Source organism: Eupeodes corollae, chromosome 3 (assembly GCF_945859685.1).
Source record: "Eupeodes corollae chromosome 3, idEupCoro1.1, whole genome shotgun sequence".
Taxonomy (NCBI): domain Eukaryota; kingdom Metazoa; phylum Arthropoda; class Insecta; order Diptera; family Syrphidae; genus Eupeodes; species Eupeodes corollae.
Genome location: NC_079149.1, coordinates 3,150,114 through 3,176,882, shown reverse-complemented (window position 1 = coordinate 3,176,882; position 26,769 = coordinate 3,150,114). Strand labels below are relative to the sequence as shown.

Here is a 26,769-nt window from a genome sequence, read left to right as displayed (position 1 = left end):
GTACGAAAAAAATTCAAATTTATCTTCCACATCATCGTCATAATCATTTTATCATATGAAATCAATGATTTATGAGTTGTAAGTAGATAAAGTGCTTTTTATATTGTGAGGAATCTATGGTTACTTTGAATTGCATTTCTATTCATCATTCCTGGCGCTTTGCTTGTTTTCTAGCATAATTTTCAAAATTTCAAAATGTAATCAATTTTAAATGTACAATTGTTTTTTTATTTTTTTTTTCAAGATACTTTAAAATGTTAAGCATAGTGTTGCTTTAATATAGTATGAAGTTTATATTTGCAAAATGTTGCTTTGGATTTTATTTTTTAAACTAAGCCGATAGCTAGCTGTAGTAAAAATTTATTTTTGTTTTATACAAAATAAATAAAATTAAAAAATAAGGAAAATACAAATACATGAAGCTGATAATACATAAGTGAATGACTACGTTGTTAGTGAGTTATTTTTTTCAAAGGCGTGTGTTTTGTGGTGAAAATCTAATAAAGAAGCATATACGAGGCTTTAAACAAAAAAGAGCAGTTTAATAACTATAATAAAGCTTTTTAGAGAGTACTTGAAAAGTACCAAATATATTGTCTGTGCTAAAATACCGTTAATTGATATAAATACTTGGTGTGAAACTAACCTTCCTTACCTTTTTATGATTTTTATTAAGCAACCATAAATGTGACAGATGTTAATTTGACGAATTTCTCAATTTTAAAAACAAAAATAAACGATAACGATAGTGTTTGATATGGTTCTCTAATCACATGTGAGTTATGATGTTTTAAAATTATTTTAAATAAGCATATTATATGTCTTATAGAATGCACATCTAAATCTATAAATTTGTTTATGATATAAATACATACATACATAAATATACATATCCTTTTTGTTTTTTGTTCGTAAATTTAATGAATTTAAAATTTTTTTGAAATAAAATTAAAACAATAAAATTTTATTTGAAGAATAAATTTGAATTTTTAAGCTCATTTTTTCTTTTATTTTTGAGTTAGCAATATATTCCTTGAAGTTGTGTGACAAAATAATTTAAAGGTCTAAAGTAAGTTCTTATTTTGTGAAGCATCTGGACAATTTTTTGTTTTTATGTCAAACATAATGGAAAACATTGTTCCAAATTTTAATATTCCAGCATCTTTCACGTATTTAATAAGTTTTTGTCAAGTATTTTGTATCGACATCTGCTTAAACAGAATATGGCTTAGTTCGATGGTTATGGAATTTTGGAAGAGATTTCAAAAAACTGAAAAGAAAGGTAAGCATTTAAGCAGAAACAATTCAACATTTCGTACACCGAACCTACAAAATTGTGACTTTAAAATATTTATTTTTACAAATTTTGACCTTTTGAATGAAGTAATTTAGATTTATTTAATATTATTTTTACTTTCCAATATATGAACTCGAGTTTTCTGAAAAATTAAAGTTTGAAACACTGGATCTGAAAAATCGTATCTCGAGATGATTTTACATTGACTCTTTGTTTTCAGTTCGACTCTTTTGTATTTCAATAATTCTCAAGCCCAATAACTTTAAAATACAGTTTATGTTATTTACGACGATGAATAATAAAAAAATGTCAACGGACTCCGTGAATTTAAATCAAAAACTTATGACCAAGTAAAATTATTTTGTCAAACCCTAAAGCGTTTGTTTTTTGGAGTTGCAGCTTCATTCAAAATTCATACTTTTCCTTAAACTACATTAAAACTTACGGTCGTCTTTTTTGCATTTCTATGCTATGATATGAGTTGTTATGTAATATGTTATGATTTAAAATTATGTCTTACCAAAACGTCATGTCATTGATCAGCGCATTGATTATGATACAGAATAAAATCTTATATGATTTGTGTAGTAATTTATAAAAATATGTATGTCTCAATTTATGAAAATAAAATTGAAAAAAACCTATCCTATATAAATATGTTTATGATTTATTTACATCCTATATATATTTTATAATCATGAGCATCTTTTAGATATACATAAATATGTTATGTAATTACGCTGCTTTTAACTATACGTACATACATCTTATTTTTAATTTAAAAAAAATATAGAATGTCCAACGAATTTATTCTTAATTATGTTAAATCATGCTTTACAATGTCATGCAATTATTTATACCTAAATAGAAGGTTCAAATAATGGTGTTTTTTTAGTAATCTACATAGCAGAACGTACGATATTTTGGTCTTTAAACTGACTTAATATTTGTATTTGAAAAATTGCATAGGAATATTAGGTATTTATATTTAATATTAACTCAGTTTATCCTATTAGAAAAATAAAAATTATAAAACCAAACAAAAATAAATCAATTCTATTAAAGAGAGTTTAAAGCATTGCTGTGATTCGAAAAATAATCTTTGTTTTTTTTTCTTCTTCTAATACGATTGAATCTCGAAAACTACTTGAAATTATAATGACTAAGATTTTCTTTCTAACTATGAATAATTTGAGTATGTAATTGTTTTCGTAGTTGATTAAAAACTATAATTGAAAATGGGATTAACACAAGAAAATTAAGATTTAGATTTGGTAATAAATTTTTACTAGAATTGCACATATCTTCCTCACAAAAGCACATATGTCCATTGCCTGAACTTTCCATCATGCACACATGATCGACCATAAATAAATTAATTTGTAATTGAGACGTACACATTCGACGAACAACTTCATATGCTGAAAAATAAGAAAAAACATATAGTTTATTTATTTTAAATAATACTTAAAGAAGTAACTTGTTCGACTTTCCATTTTTTTTTACAAAAGAACAAAATTTGAATATAAAACTATTATTTTGACTCATTGCACACGCCTGTAATACCTTTAAATGCAATCTCAGGATTTTGAATCCCTACAATCTTAACAATGAATTAATAAACATGAATTTAAAAAAAATGTAAGCTCTCTTTTTCATCCTCTCCTGTTAACGAAACACTGTTGCTCCGCTAAAGCTCTTAGGGTTTGTACAATTGCCACAGCAGGCCTTTATAATCCACAATTTTCCTGAACAAAATAACTTTTTATTCGAAAACAAAAGAAAGAAATTTTCCCTAAACGTTATGAATAAATTCCCAGAAACAGTCTAAAAAAATAGTACATTTCAATGAAATTTAAAAAAAGTAAAAACACTGAAGCACAAACTAACAGAGAGCATATGTAAAAAACAACAATATTACGAATGTTCCATGTTTAAAAGTTAAACTACCGTCCCTGGCCATATTATTAGACGCACTTTAGATTGTATGCAAAATCTCAATTTTCAGCTATTTTAATCAGGTTTTCGAATATTGTAATGCATTTTAATTATTTTGTATGCAGAATATAAACTTTTTCCTACTTTTGTATAGAAATAAAGCAACAGATTAATAGAATTTTTTTTAATTAATTCTTTCAGTTTGTTTGATATTTTTGTAATTTTTTTCAATATTTTGTTGAACCTCCTTTTTCTTTACTAAGAACCTCAATTCTACGCGGCATACTGTCAATGCATGTTTTGACTGTTACTTGCAATTGTGGGTGGTGATTCCACACGTGAATTACGCTTTCAATAAGTGACCGCATCTTTAGCTACTTCCTTCTTCATCAGCTCCCTCTTTTTCAATTGGGTTTATATCAGGTCTGTTTCCATCCAGTTTAACAGAGGGATGTGTTCTTCCCTTAAATAAGTTTTTATTTACCGGGCTGTGTTGCATGGAGCTCCATCTTGCATAAAAATGTAATCAAACATCCATTCTTGAACGTTAAAAATATTGAGTATAATCTTATAGTTACAAAAATTCTGCAGTGCGTCAAATAATATGGGCAGGGACTGTAAGTTAAGTTACATTAAGTCAAAATTTTCGAAAAAAAATCAATTTTATCGTTTTCAGTATGCTATTTTAAAAACTCCTCTCAACCAACCTGTTCAAAATTGAAACGTATTATGTCCATTTTTACTGTTCACCATATATGAACCTAGTGACCAAACTACAAGCTTAGCTGTGTTTCACTTTAAATAGCTTTTTTCAATTCTACCTGAAAATGTGCATACTTTTGATATCAAAAGACTTAAACATAACTACAAAATATACCCTTCAATATGGATGACTGCAGTTCCAAAAAGCGTTAAAAAGAAATAAAGGTTTCCTTGTCCTAAAATGTCTACTAATAATGTTTATTTACCGGAATATTGAGCAAACAAACCTTTTTTCCGTTTAAATCAAATTAAAATTTAAACTTCCGTTTCCTCTAACAAAACAACATGAACTTTTTACTTCGCTCCTGTAAAAATCGAAGCAACTTAACAGTTGCAACATGTGCCTACACAATCACTTAATTTTTTTATTTGACACTTCATTTAATATCTCTTTCGTTCTCAACAAAAATCAATCTTAAATGTCATGCGCCAAAAAGAGTGGAGCAGATACTTCTTACAAGAAAAGGAGAAAACACATTTTTCACCAAAAATAAAGAAAGAAAAACAACTGCATATGAATTAATTATAACAAGTAAAACGAGAACAGCTATCTAAAATATGTATAATAATTCAAAGCAAGAACGAGACAGATATATACACATTTCACCAACATTTTTCATTTTACGTAACTTGAACTTCTCGTTTCTCATTTAATTTGAGATTTGACATTTCTGCCGGTCGATTTTACGGAAGTGTTCTCTGCGCCAGCAATTTTCCAACAAGGAATTTCATCATAATTTTTGCATTCGAATAAAGAGTTTTAAAATTTATTAAAAATTATACAATGGCTGATGAAAGCAAGAAAGAGTGCTCCCTTTGCAACAAGATTGGACTTAAACCATTCACAAAGCAAAATATTTACTATTACTACATCCCTATGCATGGACTTGTGTCCTATGGAGCTCTAGCTGTTAACGTTATGAACCCTAAATTGGTTTCCAAGTAAGTTACCTACACCATAAAGAAAATAATAGAATAATTTTAAGAAATATTTCCTTGGCTTTGTAGATTGGTTCCCAATAAGGATTTAACTGATGTTCTACTGCTGAGCACATTATTTGGAACTTCATTCTTTCTTTATGGACGTCCCCATTTGAGAACAATTCCAAATGGCAAGAGGGGGCTTTATAGGTGAGTCAAGCTAAATTGTATTTTGCAAAATTATGTAAGGTATAATTTATTCAAATGTGTTATTTTTCTTTTTTTTTTTCTAATTAGTATGTTGGGAGGTTCCCTGTTCAGCATGGGTTCTTTGTTAATGTGGGCTGTTCTCCGCCGCACTGTTCCCAACAACAATGCTGCTTTGGCCACAGTTCTGGGACTTGCTTCTGGTGCTGTAATCGTTAAGTTAAGCACTGACTACTTTGATGAATGTGACAAATTAGTCGCCGGCAAGTAAATTGTTTGTCCTAGGTCGAATTGTGTGCTTTTTTTTCTTTAAATATTAAGATGCTTAAATAGAAAAGTCCTTTTTTATATTATTTTACCTTCCCTTAAAAAAATTATTGTTGGTTTTCCTTCTTAAGTTACGTTCATCTTTAGTTACGTGAGGTATATTAATTTATTAAGTAATTAAGTGGCAAATGTCTGACCGGATAAAATCGGTTGTGTTGAAATCAATAAAACTATTAAAAAATCAATTCTGAGTTTCATTTGCTTAAGGAAATAAATTATAATTATGAATTTATTAATAGAAGTGACGAAGATTTTTTAAAGAAAATAGCAATTTTATTACACAAAATACTGAACAATTAAGAATCAGTGGAGAAGAGTCATAGTTTCCATGCAAAATTTAAACTTTTCTTTATGGATGGAAATACTATCATCAAAAAATACTATACTGCGGTGGATACACCATATTTCCTTTAAAGAAAAACCTACCCAAAAAGATTTGTCTGTAGTTTTTATTTTGTATTCACGAACTTTTATGAAGAATGCTTGAGTTTTATTTATTGTTTTTTACCTTAACTTGTCGCAAACAAAAAAAGTGATAAAAATAAAACATGACTTACGTGATTTGGAGTGTCGCACCATTTTTACGCAGCATCCACTGCAGGTCGTTAGAGGTGGTTGATCCCTAGGTAAAGCTGTGTAGTTGAAGGGATCGCGACAACGTGCGTCAGTCCATGAGTCGCATTCATAGCAATAGATCGTTCGAGCTGAATTTTGTATTTATATTTTTGTTTTATTTTTTCAAAACAAACATCGATTGGGTTGGTTGGTTGGTTGGTAGCGGTAGGTTGATTGATTGGTTGGTTGTAGGTATGTTTATATGTGAAGGAAACCAGAAAAAATAGATTAGTCTTTGATTTTAACAATTTATTGGAATGGGTGGTTCTCAATGAGAAACAAAAACCGTTGAAATGTTATCCAATTTTGAATTAGGTTATATATTTTTGCCATTTTTTTTTTTTTTTTTAAATTATGTATTGTGATAAAAGAACTAAAGCTATTTTAGGATTTAGTGAGAAGCATTTCTTTGGTAAAAAAAGCATAATGTAATGGATTTATTTAAGTAGATAAATTTAAAGGTATACGAAATAGTTCAGAGAAATGTGTTCTTCGAATAATTTGCAATATTGTGATAATTAACGAAACAAATAGGTTGTTGTGTGATATATTATGTAAGACATGTAAGAGAAATTATGAATGCTATATTTTGAATGTTTATGTTAAAGTATTTACTGTAGATATTTACAAGATAAGTTATTAATATATAGGGAGACGTTTGTGCTTTTATATAAATCAAAGAAACTACCGCATACATACAAAAAAGTGTTGTTTGTTTTTTCTAAACAGATCAAAACTATCGCATAAATTTAAAGATTCACATTTTTACTTTACATGCTGTTTTTCAACTGAATATATTGCATTTGTATATTACAGATTTTTTTAGTTTTACATTTATGAATATGCTCCTAATAAAATATAATTAATTTAGATAGTTATTTTAAGGACATACAAATTTTAAAAAAAAAGAAACAAATCAAAGAATGGACTTTGAAGTCGCATAGGACACATGAGAACTTATTTTTTTTAAAGAATTGAATTCTTAACTTAAAGAGATATACCAATCGAAAGACTTTTGTCATAAATACACTTGTAAGCGTAAAAATAAAAAACCATTCCTCAAACTCTCATATTTTACTATATAGGTAAGTGTTTTTTTTAACACATTTTGTTTCTTTCCCATAAACAAACTCGTCTTATATATTTTCTATCACATCATGTTTCTTTCAAAAAAGTTAAAGGCAGCCAAAAAAAAGTATTTTTAAGGCTAACGTAAAACAAAACGAACTTTTCAACAGTCAACGATATCACTATTTGGATCGTAATTGGAAACGAATCCCGAAAAAAAACTATTTCCAATTACGATAGTAGTGGAAAATTATATACAACTCTGCATTACGAACGGATCTCGTGATACGGGTTTCCGGAATTCGTAAAAGTTTCCGATTACAAAGAAATTCGTGATAGGCCTGACTACATTGTGTGATTATTTTTCAAAGTCAAAATATGTGTCTTCTAGGTACAGTTAACATTTTCATTTAAGTACATTACTTAAATCCTGGAAAGTTGGTTTAGTTATTTGTCTTAATTTGACTCTGTATTAAGTTTTGAATTAAAATACATTTTGATTATTCGAATCCTAACTTTGATTTTAACTTTCTGCTCAGGGGGGTCATTCCGTAAAACGATAATCGTTAGACGATAGCGTTTCGACGATAGTCTTACTTCACATAAGACGATAATCGTCAAAGTGATATGGTCAAAATGATAGCGTTTGCACGATGGCTAAGTAGGTATCGTCTGCTATTAATTACAATTGATAACTAAGCAAATTGAAGTAAAAAAGTTTCGGTGTAGTTTAGTTTTGTTACAAAATGAAAATAAAAACCCAAAAAAAAAAACAATTAATTCGGTTACAAAGAAAATTAAGAGATGAATCGGATCTTCTATATTGGTATATTCGACAGGCAATGATTTTAGTATCGCTCTTGCACAAAGCACTAATCCAAGCGGCGTTACCACTTTACTTCGATTGCAGTAGATCCACTTCTTTTCTTCGACAAAAAAAATCAATCATCACCAAAATATTGAATTCTACTTAATTTTTAAGGTCTATGTTTCTACCTACTTCAATTATTCTAATAAAATAAAGACTGAATCTACTTCTTTTTTATTTATATCACTTTTTTCATAAAAAATACAAGAGAATTACAAATCGCTCCAGTCTTTTCCTTTGTAGTGAGATTCTTTTTTATCTTGCGACATAAAGGAACTATATGGTATGGAACAAATTTGTACGGTAATCGATAATTCGAATTTTAACAAAACTAACCGATAGATATGTATATGTATTTTTAAATTTTCGCTAAAAATTTTGTTCTAAGAAAACATCAAGAACTTATTGATTTTCTATCGAAATTCGATATCTTGAAAGTGGCTCACCGTTGTTTTTCAAAATTGAAATGCAAGACATCTTATTAATTCATCAATTATTTTTAAAATAAAATGAAAAAAAATGTATACAATATATTGTGCAGATACATTTTAAATTTTAAAATACAGGAAATAGTTTTGAATAGACTTTTTGGATATATGAGTGAGTTCATGCGACTTTTACTTACTTTTCTATTTGTTATGTTCTATGAATTCAGTTGTGCTTTGGAAATGAGTTTTTATTTTCAATATTAAGTTTTATATATTTAAGTTGACCAAATAAAAAAAGATAAAAGGAGTGTTTACGTACTGAAATTGTATTATGAATTCAACAACTATTTCTTGTAGAACTACTCGTCCTTTGCAATCAAAACATCCTAAAGTCATTTCATCTGACAAACACGAGTCCAATACTTGCGATTTCGATTAATTTAAGATATGTTACATTAACATATTAAATTATATGATATGAAGGCTTAAATAATTCTAATTTAAAAATATGTAAACTAATATGAAAAAGATAATTTTTGATTTCTGACATCTACCTCCATTTTTTTCAATGTACTTCGCTTTTTTCTTTAAATCTACTTCCACTTTTTTTTTGATAAGTGGTAACGCTTGCAAAGTAGTTAAACAAAATATATTTTTGAAGCCAAAAGTTATGTTTATTGAGAATAAAATGGAGTCTTATCTTCCTTTCATTAGACAGGATTGGGTGTATTATTGCATCACACAATATCAGACATGAAACAAACATTTTGATATTATACACAAAAAGTTACAATAAACATCTCAAAATAGTTTGCATGTTTATTAACAATACATTTTTTGCAAAATTTCAAAATTTCCCAAAGACAAAAACGAAGTTTAATAATATTTTCAAGTTTTTGAACAAACATTATATTTCATTGAGTTTATTTTGAGATTTCAGCCATAGTATAAGAGTATTTGAAATATACTGAACGATCTTATACTAAAAACGATTGACGAGACGATAGTGATAAAGTTACGTGAAGCAAATTATTGATGCTATCGTTAATGATAGTTTTGACGATTATCGTTTCGGAAATTACGGAATGACTCCCCAGATTTTAAAAATACTCGTTTTTAATTCATTTTTAAATTTTTCAACAGATTTTAAAAACTTTTTGCGATATCCTTGTTTAGACGAGGAAGCATTACAAAAACAAATATTGCTTTCAAGCCGTTTTGCCTTTTTCTGTTAAAAATGGTTTTAGAATAAATAGTTCAATGTTCCTTTCAGACTAATGCCAAGTATTTATGAATACTTTTCTTAAATTTTATAAAACTATATAAACATTTAAAATTAACATTGAAGATAGTTAAATAGATTCGAAAATAAAAACTGTTCCATTAATTTTGGAAAGTTTCTAAAAGCATTAGTTACATATACATATCTCAGGGGCCAACTAGTTTTTGAGTCGGTTTTGAATTAATGCCATCAAAACCAATCGTACAATTACAATTCAATTGACTGGAAAAAAACCCTATCGACTTTGAAAGCAATTTTCAAAGTTCCAAACATACTTTGTTTTCAAAATATTTTCATTGATTAGATTGGATTTTTACATCACAGAAAAAATTCAAAACCATTTTCGAAAAGTTTGGTATCAGTACAGAGCAGAGAGAAAAAAACTAAACGTTTTTAAAGTTCAAAACTAAAGTTTTTTCTCTCTGGTACAGAGCTCTATCAAATTACTAATTGTAAGTGTTTAGCTTTAGTCTTTTTGAAAATATTTGGAGAATTGTTTCCGAAAATAGGCCTGTGATATTTTTTATGTACATTTTATTTAAAATAGAAGAGTCTAGTTGCAGTTGAGGAACTTGTCGAAAATCGAAATAAAACTCTTGGAATAATGCATTATTTCAGGAATATATTAAAAAGATATGGTATTAAAAAATTTACAAATTTAAACATTTTTAATAATGTTATAGGATAAGTAAACAATATAAGTAATTATTGGGATTTTTGGAAGCCCAGATGTGCAACAAATATGGGCTTGTCCAAGTGACTTTCTGGTGTACAAAAGGATTGGAACCTAGAAAACTGACTATGATAGGCATTAACGTTAGACTTTTTGATTTGATTTATTCCTAAAAAGCGTTTGAATTCAAAGAATTAAACATTAATAATAATAAATCGTGTCTTTCTTTGGTAAGACTCAATGTTAATAAAACATGAACATGTTTCAATGCGAATCATTAAATTCAAAATGCATTTTTCATCAATCAAACAAAACATTCTACATGCATTCGAAACAAAATTGTGAATTCTACTTATCTAAAGAGTTGCATTAATTTATTGTTTTCTTAAAACTACATTAAAGTTACTTAAATATTTATATTTATTATCGATTTTACCCAAGTAAAGAAAAATAAAAGAGAAGGTGACAAAATAAATTGTAAATTAATTATAGTAAAATTTATTTAAAACAAAATTAAAATTAAAATCTTTTCCATTATTCTTTAAGCATGTTCAAGTAATAATTAATAAAATTATGCCAGAAGGAAAAAGTTGTAAGAAAATCAGCAATTTATTTTTTATAAAATCCTTTTCCTCCCTTTTTCTATACAAGCGAAGACAAAATTCATTCAAAATAAATTAAAAAAAAAGATACTTAAGAAGACAATAATTAATAATTTAAATAATGTGTAATCTAGCAATTACAAAGCAATTATCCCTTTGTTATTATATTAGTATATTCAGTGTATGCAAATTGTTTTATTTAAATAATTTACTATGTTTAGAGCGAAGTGTTTTTCTTTTTTATTTTTTTCACGATTTCGTTTTCTGTTTTCTTTCGATCATTCAATTTCAGCGCAAAATTATATTAAAGAATTGTTTTTAATAATAAAATTAATCACATTGACGTGTGTTTATCAGTTTGTTTTTTGTAAAAAAAAAAAAAAACAAAATTTTTGTTTTATATTGAAGACAAATTATTAAAATAATAATTAAAATATTTGGAAAGAAAAAAGGAAACAGAGAGTGAATATCTTTTGTTTTTATTTTCCAATATATAAATTGTATATTTTCTTGTTGTTGTTTTAAAATTGTCGTTTTGTATTTTTTAATGGACTATCATACTTTGGCATTCGGCTGACACCTGTGGAATCCAAAGCCAAAGAAGCACCCCGAATGTGGCTGCAAGTAGAAGAAAAAAGAAGAAAATACGAGAAATGTGGAGGAGCTAAAATAATTCACTTTAGGTTCGTTGGATTTTTTTTTTTAATTTTTTGGTGTTTTTGTTTATTTTTTTTTCTCGTGTTGTTTTGTGAAATTAGTGCAGTTCTTTTGTAGAAAATGAATGAAGTAGATTTTGAAGATACATCTCTGAAAAGTGAAAATATGATCGTGTAGTGATTAAATAAATAAATTTCGAATTTGTAGACATGTGAACGAAATTAAAAAATTTCAAATTTGTGTCAGATAACTGTTTCCCTTTTAGAAGTAGAACTCACTCATTGTTAATAAACCAATGTGTGGTTCAATATTTGTTTTCTTAAACAATTTTTCGAATTGTATTAGTTATTTATTTTCGAAACGATTTGGTTGAGATGTCTTTTTTTTCAATAAAATAGGGTGTTTTTTAGCTATATGAAAAGTTTTGATAGCTGCAGTCAATGATTTGACAGTTGAGAATTTCAAACTGTGTTTCTAATTTTTTTTTCAGTGAAGTTTGGCAATTCATTATACAAATCTTTTCTACGCTTGGAGAACGGTTTCAAAGTGGAGGGTATTTAAGTTGAAAATAAAAAAAATATAGTTTATAAAGATCAGAGAGCACGTTATTAATTTGAAGGTGTTCAGTGTTGACGTTTTTTTTTAGTTAAAAAGACAACCCTCGAGCTTCAACACATAGTTGAATTTCAAGAAGCTTGAAAGTGGTTCCAGCTTTTTGTATTTGTTGGTTAGCAAAAAGATACAAAATTTTAAATGAAGTTGTATTTGAGGATGTTCTGTACATAATAGACGATGAAGAAGCTATTTGCCTCCAAATTGAAGAAGGTGATTATCATCTTATGATAACAGATTAAGGTTATCTCTTATTTACTAAATTGTTACGCACCTATCAATTCATCATCGTCCGACGAATCAGTTAAATTATCCATTAAATGTTTTATCTTACAACAGTTTTGACCACGAAGCTTAAATGTCTCTCTGCTTTTTGTGAACAGCTGAAAGTTGTTTTTATTTTTTGACAGCTATCTCAATACAGCTATCCAACTCGTTCAAAAAGGTATCTTAAAATCCACCTATTCAAGATACCCTATCCAATACGAGATTGAACGCAGCTATTGTCTTCCCAAAAAGCAAGCTTTGGGCAGGTTTAGGCGACATAAGGGTCAACAAAAATCTCTCTAAATATCAAGTAAATTCCACTTGTGTCAAAATGACAGATAATCATTTTTTTTATTCAACTGAGAGCTAAACTAAACTAAACTTGTAAAAGTAACATTTTTTTTGTTAAATAAAATATACAGGTCGACGTGTTTTAAGAAGTTTTTGCACGGTCAACTGAAGGTAGGTGTTAGTTAAGTAAAGTTGAGAGTTTTAAGTTTATGACACTTAAAAAGCAGTTGACTTGCAAATGAAGTCCTTTGTGTTGTCTGAACTCGCCCTTTATTGAAAAGTCAAGTCAACCTATGGCAAAATGACAGCTAATTATGTTTTTTTCATGCAACTGGGAGCTGAGCTTTAATGCTCTGTAAATTTGTTGTTTTCTGTTCGAAAAGCAATTAGTAGTAGGTTAGTTGACTTGATCAAAATGTACGTTCCAAGGATGCAGTTGACTGCAAATAAAGTCCCTTATGTTGTCTAAACCTGCCCATTATCTGTTTGGTAAGGTTAACACGATGGTGGTATCCCTAGAGCTGTTGCGGTGAGCCCTGTTCGGCTATATTGCTGATAAAAAACAAATCTTCAGCAAAACATCAATGATACTTATCAATGTGATGAAAACTTTATTTCCAGAAGTAGTCCCGTTAACTGGTCAGCTCGTTTGTGTGACTTATCACCTCTCGATCACTTTTAATGGGACTATGTCAAGTTGTTAGATTATGTCGACAATTCAGAAACTCTTAAAGCATTGACAAAAAATTAAGCCTGCATTAATTGAGGATTAATAATTCCACTCTGCTTTCACGGTAAAAAATCTAATTACTTCCATGAGTCTTTTCTAATGAATGCTTGCGACTTAAAGAACGAACTTCCCAAAATGTGTACGCATTTATTTTTCTGAGTAACTATACTGAAGCTTAAGGGGCCCATTTCTTCATTTTCATTAAATTATGACTTACCTAAGAAATATGGAAAAGTTCTCCAGGAGAATAAACAATACCAAGTCTTATTTGAAAATATTCTTATTTCAAATAATTTATGTGTGTTATTTTGTGGTTATGTTTTATTTTAAGTGTTTTCGGGTCTTACTTGTTTAATCCCATCAAATAAAACAAAATGTTAAAACAAAATCAATAAAAAAAGAAGTTTATACTTATTATTTACTGACAATTCTTTTATAATCTTGCGTCGCATTAAAATGTTTATTATTTGGAATTTTTGTTTTGGGTTTGATTTAAAAAAATCATAAGCTAATCATGCTTGTCATTCCAACCCTTCAAAACAAATTAAAATTATAGATATACGTTCGAAAATGTCAAAGAACAAAATACGAACTAAAATAATACGAGTCGAAAAATTTTAACTATTTAATTGAAAAATTAAATTTGAAATTACAGTAAAAAACTGAAAAATATTAAATTACTTTAATCATACTAACATTGTTTCAAACAAAAGAAAACAAATAATTTATTTTCTATTATGAATTAATTTTTAAATTATTTTTTCTAGTGTTTGAAACAGTAATTAATTGGAAATCCAAAACAAAGTATATTTCTATAAATTTTCTCATGGAGCTTTATTTTTTCAAAAAAAAAGAGTGCGGAAGAGACTATTTTCAAAAGATTAAAGTTTATACGTATGAAAGAGTTGACTTTAGTATATTTATTTTATATAACGACAAAAAAATTGACTAAATTTTTAAGAAATACAATTCAAAGTTTAAACTGAGAAAAAGAAGAATTGATTTTCTTGCACAAATACATTACTGAACTTTTTTACCTAATACCTTTTTGTGAAAACAAATAAGAAAATACATTTTCAAAACTTTCGTTTTTAACCAAAAAAAAAAAACCAAAATCAAAAATAAAACTTACTTGGAAAACAATTATCTGCCGCAGAAAATTTCAATATCAGCGTGATAACTTTTTTGTTATTTTTGTAACATACGAATTAAACGAAACAAAAAAGAATTTATTTCAATTAGAATGATCATGGAGATTTTGTTTTTTAAATCGAATTTGATGCTATTGAAAAATAAAATTAACATGTTATTTATATTTTATAAGAAAGAAAATATTAAAAGAAAATAAAAGGAAAGAATGTAAGCTTATAGGAGTTTGGTTGTTTAATAGCTCTTGTAGAAGATGGAAGTTATTGAAACTAAATCATTTGAGTTATTGATTCAAATTCTGAGAAGGTTTGATAGAAATATCGAAATACTGGTAGGTCTTAACAACTTCATTAAATATGAAGGGGAAATTAATACTTTTAACATCTAGTGACTAACAAAAGTCTTTGAATCCACAGCGCAGTAGAGGAAGACCGTGAATCAAGTGGCGCGCACTAGTGGAAAGTGACATCACTCAACTTGGAGCGCGAAATTGGAGACATCTAGCCGGCAGGGGACCGAGCTAGATGGAGAAGTTTGTTGGGTGATGCCCTTGTTCACACAGGAATATAGCGCCACTTTAAGTAAGTAAGTAAGTGACTAACAACTCTCAACCATTCTTGTGTGCGAGTAATGTCAGGAATTTAAGGGACCTAGATGTGTATTGCCAAATTCGGACGGCTAAGATTTACTCTTGAAAGATTCGTCAATTTCTTGCAAAATGCTATACCATTGAAATCAACTGAATTTGTATCAGTAGTTAATCATCAAGATGTAAGCTCTAGGTACTTTCATAAAATTCAAGGAACAAGCTCCAAGAACTGCAACTTTTTAGTTGCTCATTGCACTTGTAGCGAATGATGAGTTTAATAGTTGCTGTTTGTTTGTTTGGAAATAACAATTAAATGCGGTCTTACATGAGTTATACAGGAAACGTTTTCAAACACAAATATAAACTAAAGTGGTTATCTAGTAAACACAGTTATGTAAGTAAAATAAATTCCTATTCACTCAAAAAAAATTCGGAGTACTTGAAGAAGAATTTTTCAATTAAGTACCATTTCCTATTAACAAATGGAATTACCGACTTAAATTGAATAATAGGTGCCACCATTGTGTAAACTAATCTTTCATTGTAATATACCAAATTTAGTTTTCAGATTCTCTAGCCCCAAAATATTTCCTGACACACATAATGTATTAATATAAAATAAATTGTGCCAATCAAACAAAAAAATGCTTCTACAAGTAGGAATTTCCAAGATCTTACAAGCATATCTTTTGATGTTACACTTAATCTTAATTTTCTTAATAAAGACGAACATTTACAAGAATACGAATTTAGTTGTTTATTTATTTATTTTTTGTTCGAATTTCATCAATCGTCTATAAGTAAGTACAGCAAAGTATTTGAAGTGGTTAACGCAGGAGGAAGAAAGATGCAATTTTCTAAGAAGTCTCTTCTGAGAAAACTAACTAAAATGACGCCAAGTGCAGTCGGTCCAGAATTTGATTTTTTTATTTTATTTAATTTTCGGTAATCATCAAAAGATTTATACTTTTCACCTTGTGTTCTCTCACTAGTCTATGTCATATTTATTTATATTATTTTTAAAATAATAAACTAAAAATAAATATATTTTTCCTAGACACACAATCTCTGACATAATTGCTAGACATACACATTAAACGTATAGTGAAAGTTGTTCACTTACCCCATAAAAGTTTTACAAACATTTCAATGTCATGTTCATTATAATAGATATATATACGAACTACATACATATATGTCTCATGTGATATATATATGTAAATTGAAAAAGAAAACTTTAAACATTTCTAATAAGTTGGAGGTTGTATAATAAATGATTCCTTTTAACTCGACCCTTGTTCCGGTGTTCTTGAGAGTAACATTATGAATTTTATGTACATAGGTACCTAAAATCTTTTATGATAGAATAGGCCTCAATTAATGGTTTCTTGATAGCATAATTTTATGGTTTAATATTTAAGTGACCAATTTTCGCTAACAGCTTTACATAAAACTGAAACATCTTTACTAGAAAGAGCGCGAGCATATGTAGGTCATCTAATACAAAATAATTAAATTGGTTTATTCGGTTAGTTGATTACTTTATCAGTAAATTGATTGAAAGCACATAAACTCTCTTATTCTTGAGATAAACTAACAAACAAATATATGATTTCAAATAACTGCAGTAGAATTGCCTCAAACTATTAATTTAACTTATTTTCGTTTTCTTTTCCCGGGCGCCACTTTTTGAAAGCATATTTAAAGTTTTTGATTTCTGTACTAATTTATACAATGACGCTTGAATTTACTTATGTAATTGATCGTATACCGATCGCAAAATTTAATTTAATTTTATATTATTTTATCATCCTTTTCGTTAAACTTTGAAGAAAATACAATTTGAATTCGAGAATATTAAAACATTTAAAGCGAATATACATTTTGACCTAGAGCTTATATTTTCTGCTTATCTTGTGAACGTCATTTCACATTCAGAAATATAATTATAAGTCTAATTTGTATTCCAACAAACATATTGTAACGAATGTTAAAAGGTTCCAAACTGGGCGCCACTTTCTTTTTTCTTAAAGCGGACATAAAAACTATTCACCTATGACAAAAGCTATTAACAACCATCTCCTATATAGAAAAATGGAAATTATTTATCAAAAACAATCTTTTAACATAAATTTATATATGTTTAAAATATAGGAAAAGAAGTTACAGAAGTTATAATAAACAAAAATTCCCAAAATCAAAACCACATCTTAAGTGGCCATACCTTTGTTATTCCTGTAAAATTAATCTTGATATTTTCTTTTTAAATCTATTACATTTTTATATATTAACTAAAAATCTTAAGATAAAAATTACGTATTTCCAAAAGTATTTGACATATATGAAACATTAAACTTACCTGCTATCATAAATATCCCTTTTGAGTTCAAATAGTCACATATTCCTAGCTTTAGATAGGTCATTGTGAAAATTGATGGAATATAGAATTGGTTCTATGTTAACTTTTGCTCCTCGTCAAATACAGGTCAAATATTCTGCTTTATTATTGCTGCTAATTAAAGTGGGATTTCAATTTCAAGTATATTGTATTTCACGCTTCGCCAGATGTCCACTTTTGGTATTGATTTTCTCCTCCTTCCACTTCTCAAACGATGCGTGCCAGTCCAGAATAGAAGTTCTAACAATCACTTGACGGGGTTAAACGGGTTGAGCAGAAATCGATGGTTTGTAATGATGGGGTTTATTTTGTTATTATTGTGGTAGGACTGCGCAAAGTGTAGTGTCAATTTTTGCCTCAGTTGTTGGATGAATGGAGAAGGTGTGTATTTGATAACATCGATTTAGGAAGTTGACATTGACAACTTGCTGCTAAAGCAAATGCATAATGCTTCTAAGGCTTGTTTAAATAGTTTGATGTTTGAGAACTCATGTAAAAGACATCAAACAACCACTAAAATATTACTTTTATGTACACTGTGTGTCATTTTAATTATTGTTAATTATTGTTTTCTTGTTTTTCTACGAAATAATATATAAAACAATAGATACTACAAGATCACTATTAACGAAATACGAGTACAGAAATCGAATATACATATATATAAAAAGACTTAATGTGAGGATGAAAGATGTGAAATGCACATGATATCGATGTTTAAATGAACACGGAAATTTACTGTCACTTTAGTTTTGCGCCATTAAGGAGATATCATTCGTTAATTAAACAAATAAAAACAGATGTTTAAAAACACATTTTTTATAATTTGAATTTGAGCCTGAGCCTCGGAAGGCGTATGGAGTGGGTGTAGAGGAAGGGAAGGTATTATGTGTCAGTTGTAATTAGCCATGTAGTATATGTATATTGAGGCACTATTGTCAATAAAATTACCTACAAAGAGGTTTTGAACTTGAAAAGTTTTAAAAGTATTTCATGAAATGTATTGATATCGGAAATAGAGTTGCTTGGAAACGTGCTTCAAAAATTCAGTTATCAACGAGTTATTGAAAAAAAGAATGTCTACTCTTTTCAAAGACAAATTTTTATGATTAATAATTGAGTCTTTAACTTTTCACCCTAAAACTTAATTCTTTTTATTAGAATTATTTCGGTTTGGCAAATTAAATTTTTTGACATTTCTTAACGTTACGTACATACGTTTGCTCCTTTTATACCTTTTCTAACTTTTTCGACAGTCATATCTCAAGAAACTTCAGAGATATCGACTTTAAATACATTTTGATCTACAGATAATAACATAGAGATAAGTTAGATAAGAAGTTTCTAATATACCAATTTAAAAAAGGGATTCAAATTCAATGATATTAACTTCAAGAAAATTGAATATGGTACATCGTGACGTTGGTATAAGTTTAATAAAAATTCAGTTGACAGTTTTTTATGTACATTCATATGTAGATCAAAATAAAAATATTTATTGTAGAAACAGAAAATTAAAATTCCTCCAGAATAATAAGTGGAACGCAGAATAACGTGTTTGACTTTTATATAAAAACCTATTTGACAGTTCTTTTCACAAGAAATGAAAAACTGCAAAAAAGCTACTAAACATTGGTTAGTTCATATATATACAATATAAATACAATATCTTGGCAACAATACAATTTTTACTAATTTTATCTAGCACAAAGTATTGTTGTTATGAGTTTTGAAAACTCCAACTGGAAGTGATTTTCATCTTTGACATTACAATTAAAAATATTACTCAATTAACTTTAAATCTTTATTCCTGGACAGAAAACTTAAACTTCAATTATTGATTGCACGCTTCCGTGTTCTTTTAATGACCATTAATTACAAATAAAGCATAATTTACAAAATTTAAAGGGGAAGTTGTCATTGTGAATCTTATCCCAACTTTTTCTTTGTTACAACATTGTCTTTAAAGCCTAGTACGCGATGCGAAACGAAATCGCCATGACGAAATCAGTAGCGAAAAATTTCGCTGTGCTTTTCGTTTTTCAAGCCTAGTACGCTGCTGATGCGAAACGAAATTTCCCATACAAAAATGACATGACGAAATCATAAACGAAAAATTTCGCTGTGCTTTTCGTTTTTCAGTACGCTGCTGAACAACGAAATGTGTCATTTTAGTGGATAGCTGTACTAGATTTCTTAGTACAATTCTCCACTCTTTTCGTTCTTCTTTAATTGCCTAGCATATTAATTGCTTGCGAAATTTTGACGTTTAATTTATTCAGTAAAAAAAATGTTTACAAATTAAAATTGAAAAAAATTGTTTACTCGTGACTTTCGGTGTTTTGATTTGGATTTATTTTTGATTTAAAATTTAATAAAATGGATTTTTCTAATGTGTTGTAATATTACATTTCTGAATCGGAAACTCAGGATGTTAATGGTGATGTCCAAGAAGTGATTAAGACAAGCAGTGAACTTCAATTTCCAAAAAATAAGCCGAACAAAAAAATTGATTTTTCTTCGGAGGAAAAAAAGAAACTGGCATCGTTAGTCGAAGCCAGTGAAGCTATTTGGAAGTTGGAGCATAGGCTTCACAAAAATAATTGAGCCGTTGCGAGCCTCTGGGTCTGGAGTAATATAGCTGCAGAAATGAAAAAACCAGGTACTAACTACTCAATAAAATGTTAATAAATGAAATTCCGTATGTAAGCTTTTTTTGTTCCAGTTGAAGATCGCAGGAAAATGTGGCGTTCCTTACGTGATAGCATGCGCTACCACGTCACAGGCAGGAACAAGAGGAAGTCGGGTAGTGAGGCCGATCTTGGCGTTTCAGATCAAGGCGAGATATTACAGGAAGAATCCCTGGGAATTCAATTATTTTTGACAGCTGACAGAACTCTCCACAAATATTTTTTCGCTGTGGTTTTCGTTTTCATTTTGCTCTGCACTTGAAGACCGCCGAAAAAATTCGTTTCGCTTCAGTTGCGTACTAGGCTCAATTTATAAGTGTTTAAAGAGTATTGTACAAGAGGATTTTCTGTATTACTTCTACGCTGGTGTTCCTTTAACTAACTTATGTCTCTTGGACACTATTTTTAGAAAAGCCTTTAAAAAGTTGGTGATCGAAACATCACTTAGTTTTTGAAAGTTGCTTGGAGACCGTAATGCCATAATATCTCTTATATCACCCTTTTTTACGCTATTTAAACAAATTGTACTCTAGTAACATAACCAGTTGTATGGGACTCATATATTTTAAGAAATTCAACAACAATACACGCGCTTGAAATTCTGACTATACTTTTGAACCCGATATCGATCATATTGCTGTGCACAGGTATTCGTTCTTTAGCCGCACTAAGCGAATGTGGGATATTTTTGCTCACTCTGTTTTTACATGTCATGGCGATTTAAACTAATGTGGAACAACACATAAGTTCACTTGAGTGAGCGCTTATAATTAAAATAAAATTAACTCAAGCAATGCTTTGATATTTTGTATATTACATCCCAAAAACTCTAAAAATATTGATTCACAATAATTACAATGCATTTTTTAGTTAATTTCATAATGAATATAAAAACAATATTAATTCTGGCACCACTTCCAGTCAAACGAAAAACAAAATCAAGAAAGTGAAGTTTAAAATACTGTTCATCCAACATTGAACCATCGAATGATGCAACAGAGAGTTAAATGTCAAACGTTATGTTAGACATTTATCACTGCCTACTCAAACCATTTGATTAGACTAATGGCCATACCACTTGACTTAAGCATTTAAATCCGTTTTGTGTTATATGAGTACGATTACACTAGCCTATTTATTTTTTTGAAGTTCAAATCATATTTAGAAATTTAAAAAATTGTTTATTTTATATTCCTTCCCCTTTACTTTCCTTTCATTCCCCTGTTAATTTTAGAAAATCTCTGTCTGCCATAATATAATGCTAGCTAATTCAATTTAAAAAAAAAACAACAACACTCCCACATATTGTACACGCGTATATTTGCTATTTTTGTTGACAATTAGTGACATTGAGGCTGGTGATTTAAAAAAAGAACAATTTTTGTGGTCATTCTAGACTAATTTAAGAAAAACGGCAATTATAAGAAACAAAGCGATAAAACATTATGAACATAAATATTTTGTTTAGATTATGAATAAGTACAAACATATGTTCATTTTACATATACTTATACATGTAAGTATGTAACGTAATTCGTATTCAGGTAATATTTTTGTTTTAAATAATTTGTTATTTTGTTAATTGACTTTTTACTGAAAACAATGGTGCCTTAAAATTTTAAGCATGAAAAATTATCTCTAATACTTGGCAAAGAAAAAAGATGGTTTCACTGTATGGTTTGACAGATAAGATTTTCAAAATGTGCTGACATTTCTGTTTAATTCAACAATCATGAATTGTTAATCGCCAAAATAACATTTCGAAGTTGGGAATTAACTTTCCTCATACTAATATTATAAATGCGAAAGTAACTCTGTTTGTCTGTTACTCAATCTCGCCTAAACTACTGAACCTATTTGCATGAAATTTGGGAGATATTTTGATACCTGAGAAAGGACATAGGCTACTTTTTACCCTGGGAAAAACGACGCATTCTCATGGGTAAATTCAGGTGGGCCGATTGCTTTCTAAACTACTGAACAGATTTAAATTAAATTTGGTTAGGAGATAGTTTGAGACTTAAGAAAGGACATAATTACTTTCGTCGGACGTGAAGAAAGATATCGTCGAGTACCTCTTAGCAGACAACGTTATGGACACGGAGCAAGTAACATCATACACCAAAGAGTTTCTCAATTCTTGAGAATTACCAGGGGTGCCTTCTCATAAGTTGAGATTGAAGGTTAGTGTTCCAATCTTGTTAATGATAAATCTTAATTCACCAAAGTTATGTAATGGAACACGGCTACAGATTACTCAACTAGGAAAAAATATTACGAAAGCTATAATCATGACTGGAATAACAAAAGGAAAAAATGTTTTAATTCCCCGCATTCCGATAATTCCAACCAATGTGCCCTTTAAGTTTAAAAGAGTGCAGTTTCCTCTATAAGCAGCATTTGCAATAACAATAAATAAAGCTCAGTGGCAAACGCTGAAAGTTGCAGGTGTAAAATTGGAAAAAACTGTTTTTATCCCATGGACAAATCCGCAAAATCTTTAAATTCTGGCCAAGGAAGGAAAAACAAAAAACGCCGTATATGAAAATATATTGCAGTAACCTATCTTCTTCTTGACTTACCTAATGAAACTTAGTATAGCCTTATCCCATCTCGGCAAAATTGAAACATACGTACAAAAAAGTACAGCTCAGGTTTTTTCATACTACTATTCAAAAAATCTATGTAATGCGGACGAAGTCGCAGGTAAAAGCTAGTAATAAAATAGAGCTACTCCAGAAGTTCACAGAACAATTTGGAAGAAGTATTGTTTAAGGTGATAAAGCTTATTTCTGTATAAAAAAACTTCATCAAAAAGAATTGAAGTGTAGACAATCTTCAAGCTATAAAGGAATTACCATAGGTTAGGTTAGGTTATAGTGGCTGTCCAAGATTTAAACGGACACACTTAGGCCAGTTTAATGGCCCATTGTAATACTACATGAATCTTGAGGCTTCCTCCTAAGCTCAATGGAACCAGCTTGAGTCCCTTACGAAACGTGAGAGGCTGATTATACCGATATGATTTATGTCGTTTAGATCGTTAAAGAAAAATTCTCCTAGGTAATTCTTGCGTTTTCGAGCTAGAGCAGGGCATGTGCAGAGAAGATGAAGAACCGTTTCTTCCTCTTCCTCGTCCATACAGCTTCTGCAAAAGTCATTTGAAAATACGCCTAGTCTCGTGGCGTGCTTTCCTATTAGACAGTGTCCGATTATGACACCTATTATCGAGCTTATATGCGATCTGCTTAGAGAGAGCAAGCACCTTGAACGTTTTAAATCCAGTGTTGGCCAGATGTTTTTTGTGGCTTGACACGTGGTGAAGTTGTTCCACCTGGTGCAGCCCTCCTCACAGCGTCTTGCATTAGCAGCAGTTTACAAGTAGCGATTGGTATGCAAGTACTTGCCAAACGTGGTAGGATGGGCTGTACTGTACCGTTCCTGGTGAGTTCCCGGCACCCAGCAAAGGTGAATATTAAACTGTTGCGCCATCTCCATTAGAGATGATCGACATTTATGGACTGTTATAGAGTTTGTAGAGACAGAGTCCAGAGATTTGATAGCGGCCTGGCTGTCAGAGAAAATACGGATATCAGATGTTGATATCACGTTTTCTTTGAGCCAATAGACAAGACTTCTTTAATCGCCAAAAGTTCCGCCTGGAACACGCTACAATGATTGGGAAGGTGGAATGAGAGACTTCATTTTAGTCGTTCAGAGTGCACACCTCCACCAACCCCTTCTTTGGTTTTTGACCCATCTGTGTAAAAATGGATTGACTCATCCTCCAAGAATGTCCTATCCTCCCAAAAAGATCTGGTAGGTATAGAAATAAACACTATTAATCATCGATTTATTGCGAAATCACTTTGGTGACAACTTTATTTCAAGAAGTTAACTGGCCTCTGTTAACTGGGCTCATCGTTCATTTTGCTTAACACCTCTCTATTATTTTTTAAAGGGTTAGGTTATGCAATTGACTCATGCTGACAAACGAGCAACTCTTGAAGCATTAGAAGTCAATATTCAAGCACTGACTGACACCAAACTGACCAGTTTATTAGAAAAGTAGTGAAAAGTGGGACAGAACTAAGAACTCGTAGACGCGGGAGAAATACATATGCTGGAGTCATACTCTAAAATAAATGTCACGAAATTAAATGATTTTAAAAATACAAAATTAATTCTGTCCTGTCATGTATAATTATTTAAAGTTCTCAGGTTCTTAAACAAACCATAATTTCAACTAAGTAGAAAATTGTACTTGAATTTAATAATAATGTTATATCTTGTAAATACTCATAGAAAATTTAAATCAATGCATAAGCTCAAGAATTGTAAGAGTAAAAGATTAAGAACCCAATTTAAAATATTCTAGGAAAACCCCCATCGAACCCTATATTGTGGTTATAAATAAACTAAATAAATGAAAATTCGATTTACATTATGATTTATATTTCGGAGGCCATTATTGGTGTCAAAATCAATGACCTGAAAATAATCAGGAATATTAAAAGGCTCTGACGTATTATGTAGAATTATGTCCTTGATTATAAAAATAATGGTTACCATATTTATAGAATTTCAATGTTATTTTTAACATTTTCCGAAAATATACAATTTTAGACTTAAGAGGAGACTAAATTTAATTTCCTTCCGCCCTGTAAATAAAAACTTCTTTTATAACCTCTTCCAAAATGAATTCCAAATTTATATAAGAATTATATATTATGCGTGTTTATGGATACAAAGTTTATTATTTATACATAAATAATCAAAATATGTGCATAATTATAACACTTTATTTTCGCATCAAGCAATCGCATGAGCACCATAGAATCTTACGTTGATTCAATTTTATCGAATGAATGGGGTGGCGTATGCGTACTTTTTTTTTGTTTGTGTAGCCAAAAGAAAATTTGACACACCTAGCAAATTTATCAAACGTCCTTGAATTCTTAACCTACTGTTGGTGGCAGAGTTTAAAGGCACAATTATTGTTAACACAAAGGATAGGTATATAGGCGAAGACCTACTTCCTTTTTAAGTGTCGCACTCTGCTCTGATGTGTATATAACATTAAAGTAGGTACATAACTACTATATAAATATAAACACGAAATGAAACTCACTAATGGAAAGAAAACTTTTCGTAATTTAAAAAAGTTCTAATTCATATAGAAAAGTCTTGATTTTTCATATTGACATTTTTCTTAGCTAAGAAACGGACTCATCTTTCGTAAATTAGGAACAAATATAAAAATCTCACAGAAGTCCTTAGTGCAAAAACACAAACATCACATCTTTCCGGTTACCATAATAATTGCAGTATGTGAAAGTGTTGGCACCGACCAACGAGAACGACGACGAAGAACAGTGACGGCAACGACAACAGCGACAACGGCAACGGCGACGGCGACGTGTGTTGTGTTGACCTAAATGAAGTCTTGCACAACACTCGTGCGGAGCAAAAGCGTTTCTCTTCGTCCACCCTTTTGCTTCTTTTCCTCTCCAATGTTATACATAAGGTTAGGTGCACATAAATCGATTTACTTCTTTTATTTTTCGCGAATACGAAAAATTAATGTCAAAACATTTGCCAACAAAATCACTCCGGAAAACAAAAAAGGTAAATCAAATTTAGGTAAATTATTATTGAACTTCCTTCCGTCGTCGTCGCTAGTTAATTAGGGCATGTACGCACTTTGAAATTCTCATTATAGCATTTTCTTTAGCAACCAAAAATTATAGTGAGACAAACCGAAGTAACAGTAATTTTCAGTGAAATGTAATGAAATGATTTTTAACATAAATTTGTTTTGGCAACATTTTTTTTTTTGTTGAAAAGGATGTAAGGATATTATGAGGGCACTACAGTTTGACGCTTGACGGATATGTTTTATGTTTATCTGCAATGCGGTGTTGAGTGGCTTAGAAAGATGTGTATATTATTATAGGAAAGTCGTAAAGTAGATTACAATAACACTTATTTCAACACGTAAATTTAATTAAAAAACAATTTGAATTTTCTAATTTCCTTTAAAAATAATTTTAACTAAAAAATCTATAAAGGGAAATAGAAAAAGACACAATCTTTAAACTTTCACTGTGTGTGGTGGTGGACAGAAAAAACTGCTGTGAAAAAGTCGCAAAAGCACATAAACTATAGAAGAAATACCGATACTTTGTAAAATTCACTCAGATACTTTTATTATTAATTTAAATTTGTTTTAATTTCTTTTATAATTTAAGTTTAGTTTGGGGTATTTTTAAAAAATGTCCTTCTATTTTTTATTTTCTTTGGAAGTATACACATATGAAGGAGGATTTTGCAAGAAGAACTTTAAAGCAGTATAAAAAATGTTGGAATTCCTTCAGGGTTGAGAATTAAAAGAAGAC

At 29.6% G+C, this 26,769-nt stretch overlaps 2 protein-coding genes across 11 annotated transcripts; one reads left to right on the top strand and one right to left on the bottom strand.

Moving 5' to 3' along the window:
- Nucleotides 1-460: 460 nt before the first annotated feature.
- LOC129951574 (protein quiver) lies at nt 461-26,769 on the bottom strand. 10 transcript variants are annotated; one of them, XM_056063795.1, is made up of 6 exons: nt 26,549-26,769; nt 17,643-18,262; nt 14,678-14,725; nt 11,550-11,606; nt 6,010-6,156; nt 461-2,718 (listed from the first exon to the last, which is right to left on the bottom strand). In XM_056063795.1, the coding sequence occupies exons 2-6, from the start codon at nt 17,704-17,706 to the stop codon at nt 2,474-2,476; spliced, it is 561 nt and encodes a 186-aa protein (XP_055919770.1). In that variant the 5' UTR covers nt 17,707-18,262; nt 26,549-26,769; the 3' UTR covers nt 461-2,473. The 10 variants fall into 10 exon arrangements, with proteins under 10 accessions (XP_055919770.1, XP_055919777.1, XP_055919771.1 ...); XM_056063802.1 differs by having other exon boundaries at nt 17,643-17,921; XM_056063796.1 differs by having other exon boundaries at nt 26,555-26,769.
- Nucleotides 4,645-5,637, top strand: LOC129951576 (uncharacterized). The gene is made up of 3 exons (XM_056063807.1): nt 4,645-4,939; nt 5,006-5,128; nt 5,216-5,637. Exons 1-3 carry the CDS (start codon nt 4,782-4,784, stop codon nt 5,394-5,396), a joined length of 462 nt encoding a protein of 153 aa, XP_055919782.1. The 5' UTR covers nt 4,645-4,781; the 3' UTR covers nt 5,397-5,637.

Excerpts from the sequence above, each read along its gene's own strand:
- LOC129951574 (XM_056063795.1), bottom strand. The coding sequence starts at position 17,706 with ATGACCTATCTAAAGCTAGGAATATGTGACTATTTGAACTCAAAAGGG. Across the intron at positions 14,726-17,642 it reads AGGGATATTTATGATAGCAG|TTATCACGCTGATATTGAAA; the intron begins GTAAGTTTAATG and ends ATAACAAAAAAG. Across the intron at positions 11,607-14,677 it reads GGCAGATAATTGTTTTCCAA|CCACATTCGGGGTGCTTCTT; the intron begins GTAAGTTTTATT and ends TTCTACTTGCAG.
- LOC129951576 (XM_056063807.1), top strand. The coding sequence starts at position 4,782 with ATGGCTGATGAAAGCAAGAAAGAGTGCTCCCTTTGCAACAAGATTGGA. Across the intron at positions 4,940-5,005 it reads AACCCTAAATTGGTTTCCAA|ATTGGTTCCCAATAAGGATT; the intron begins GTAAGTTACCTA and ends TTGGCTTTGTAG. Across the intron at positions 5,129-5,215 it reads GGCAAGAGGGGGCTTTATAG|TATGTTGGGAGGTTCCCTGT; the intron begins GTGAGTCAAGCT and ends TTTTCTAATTAG.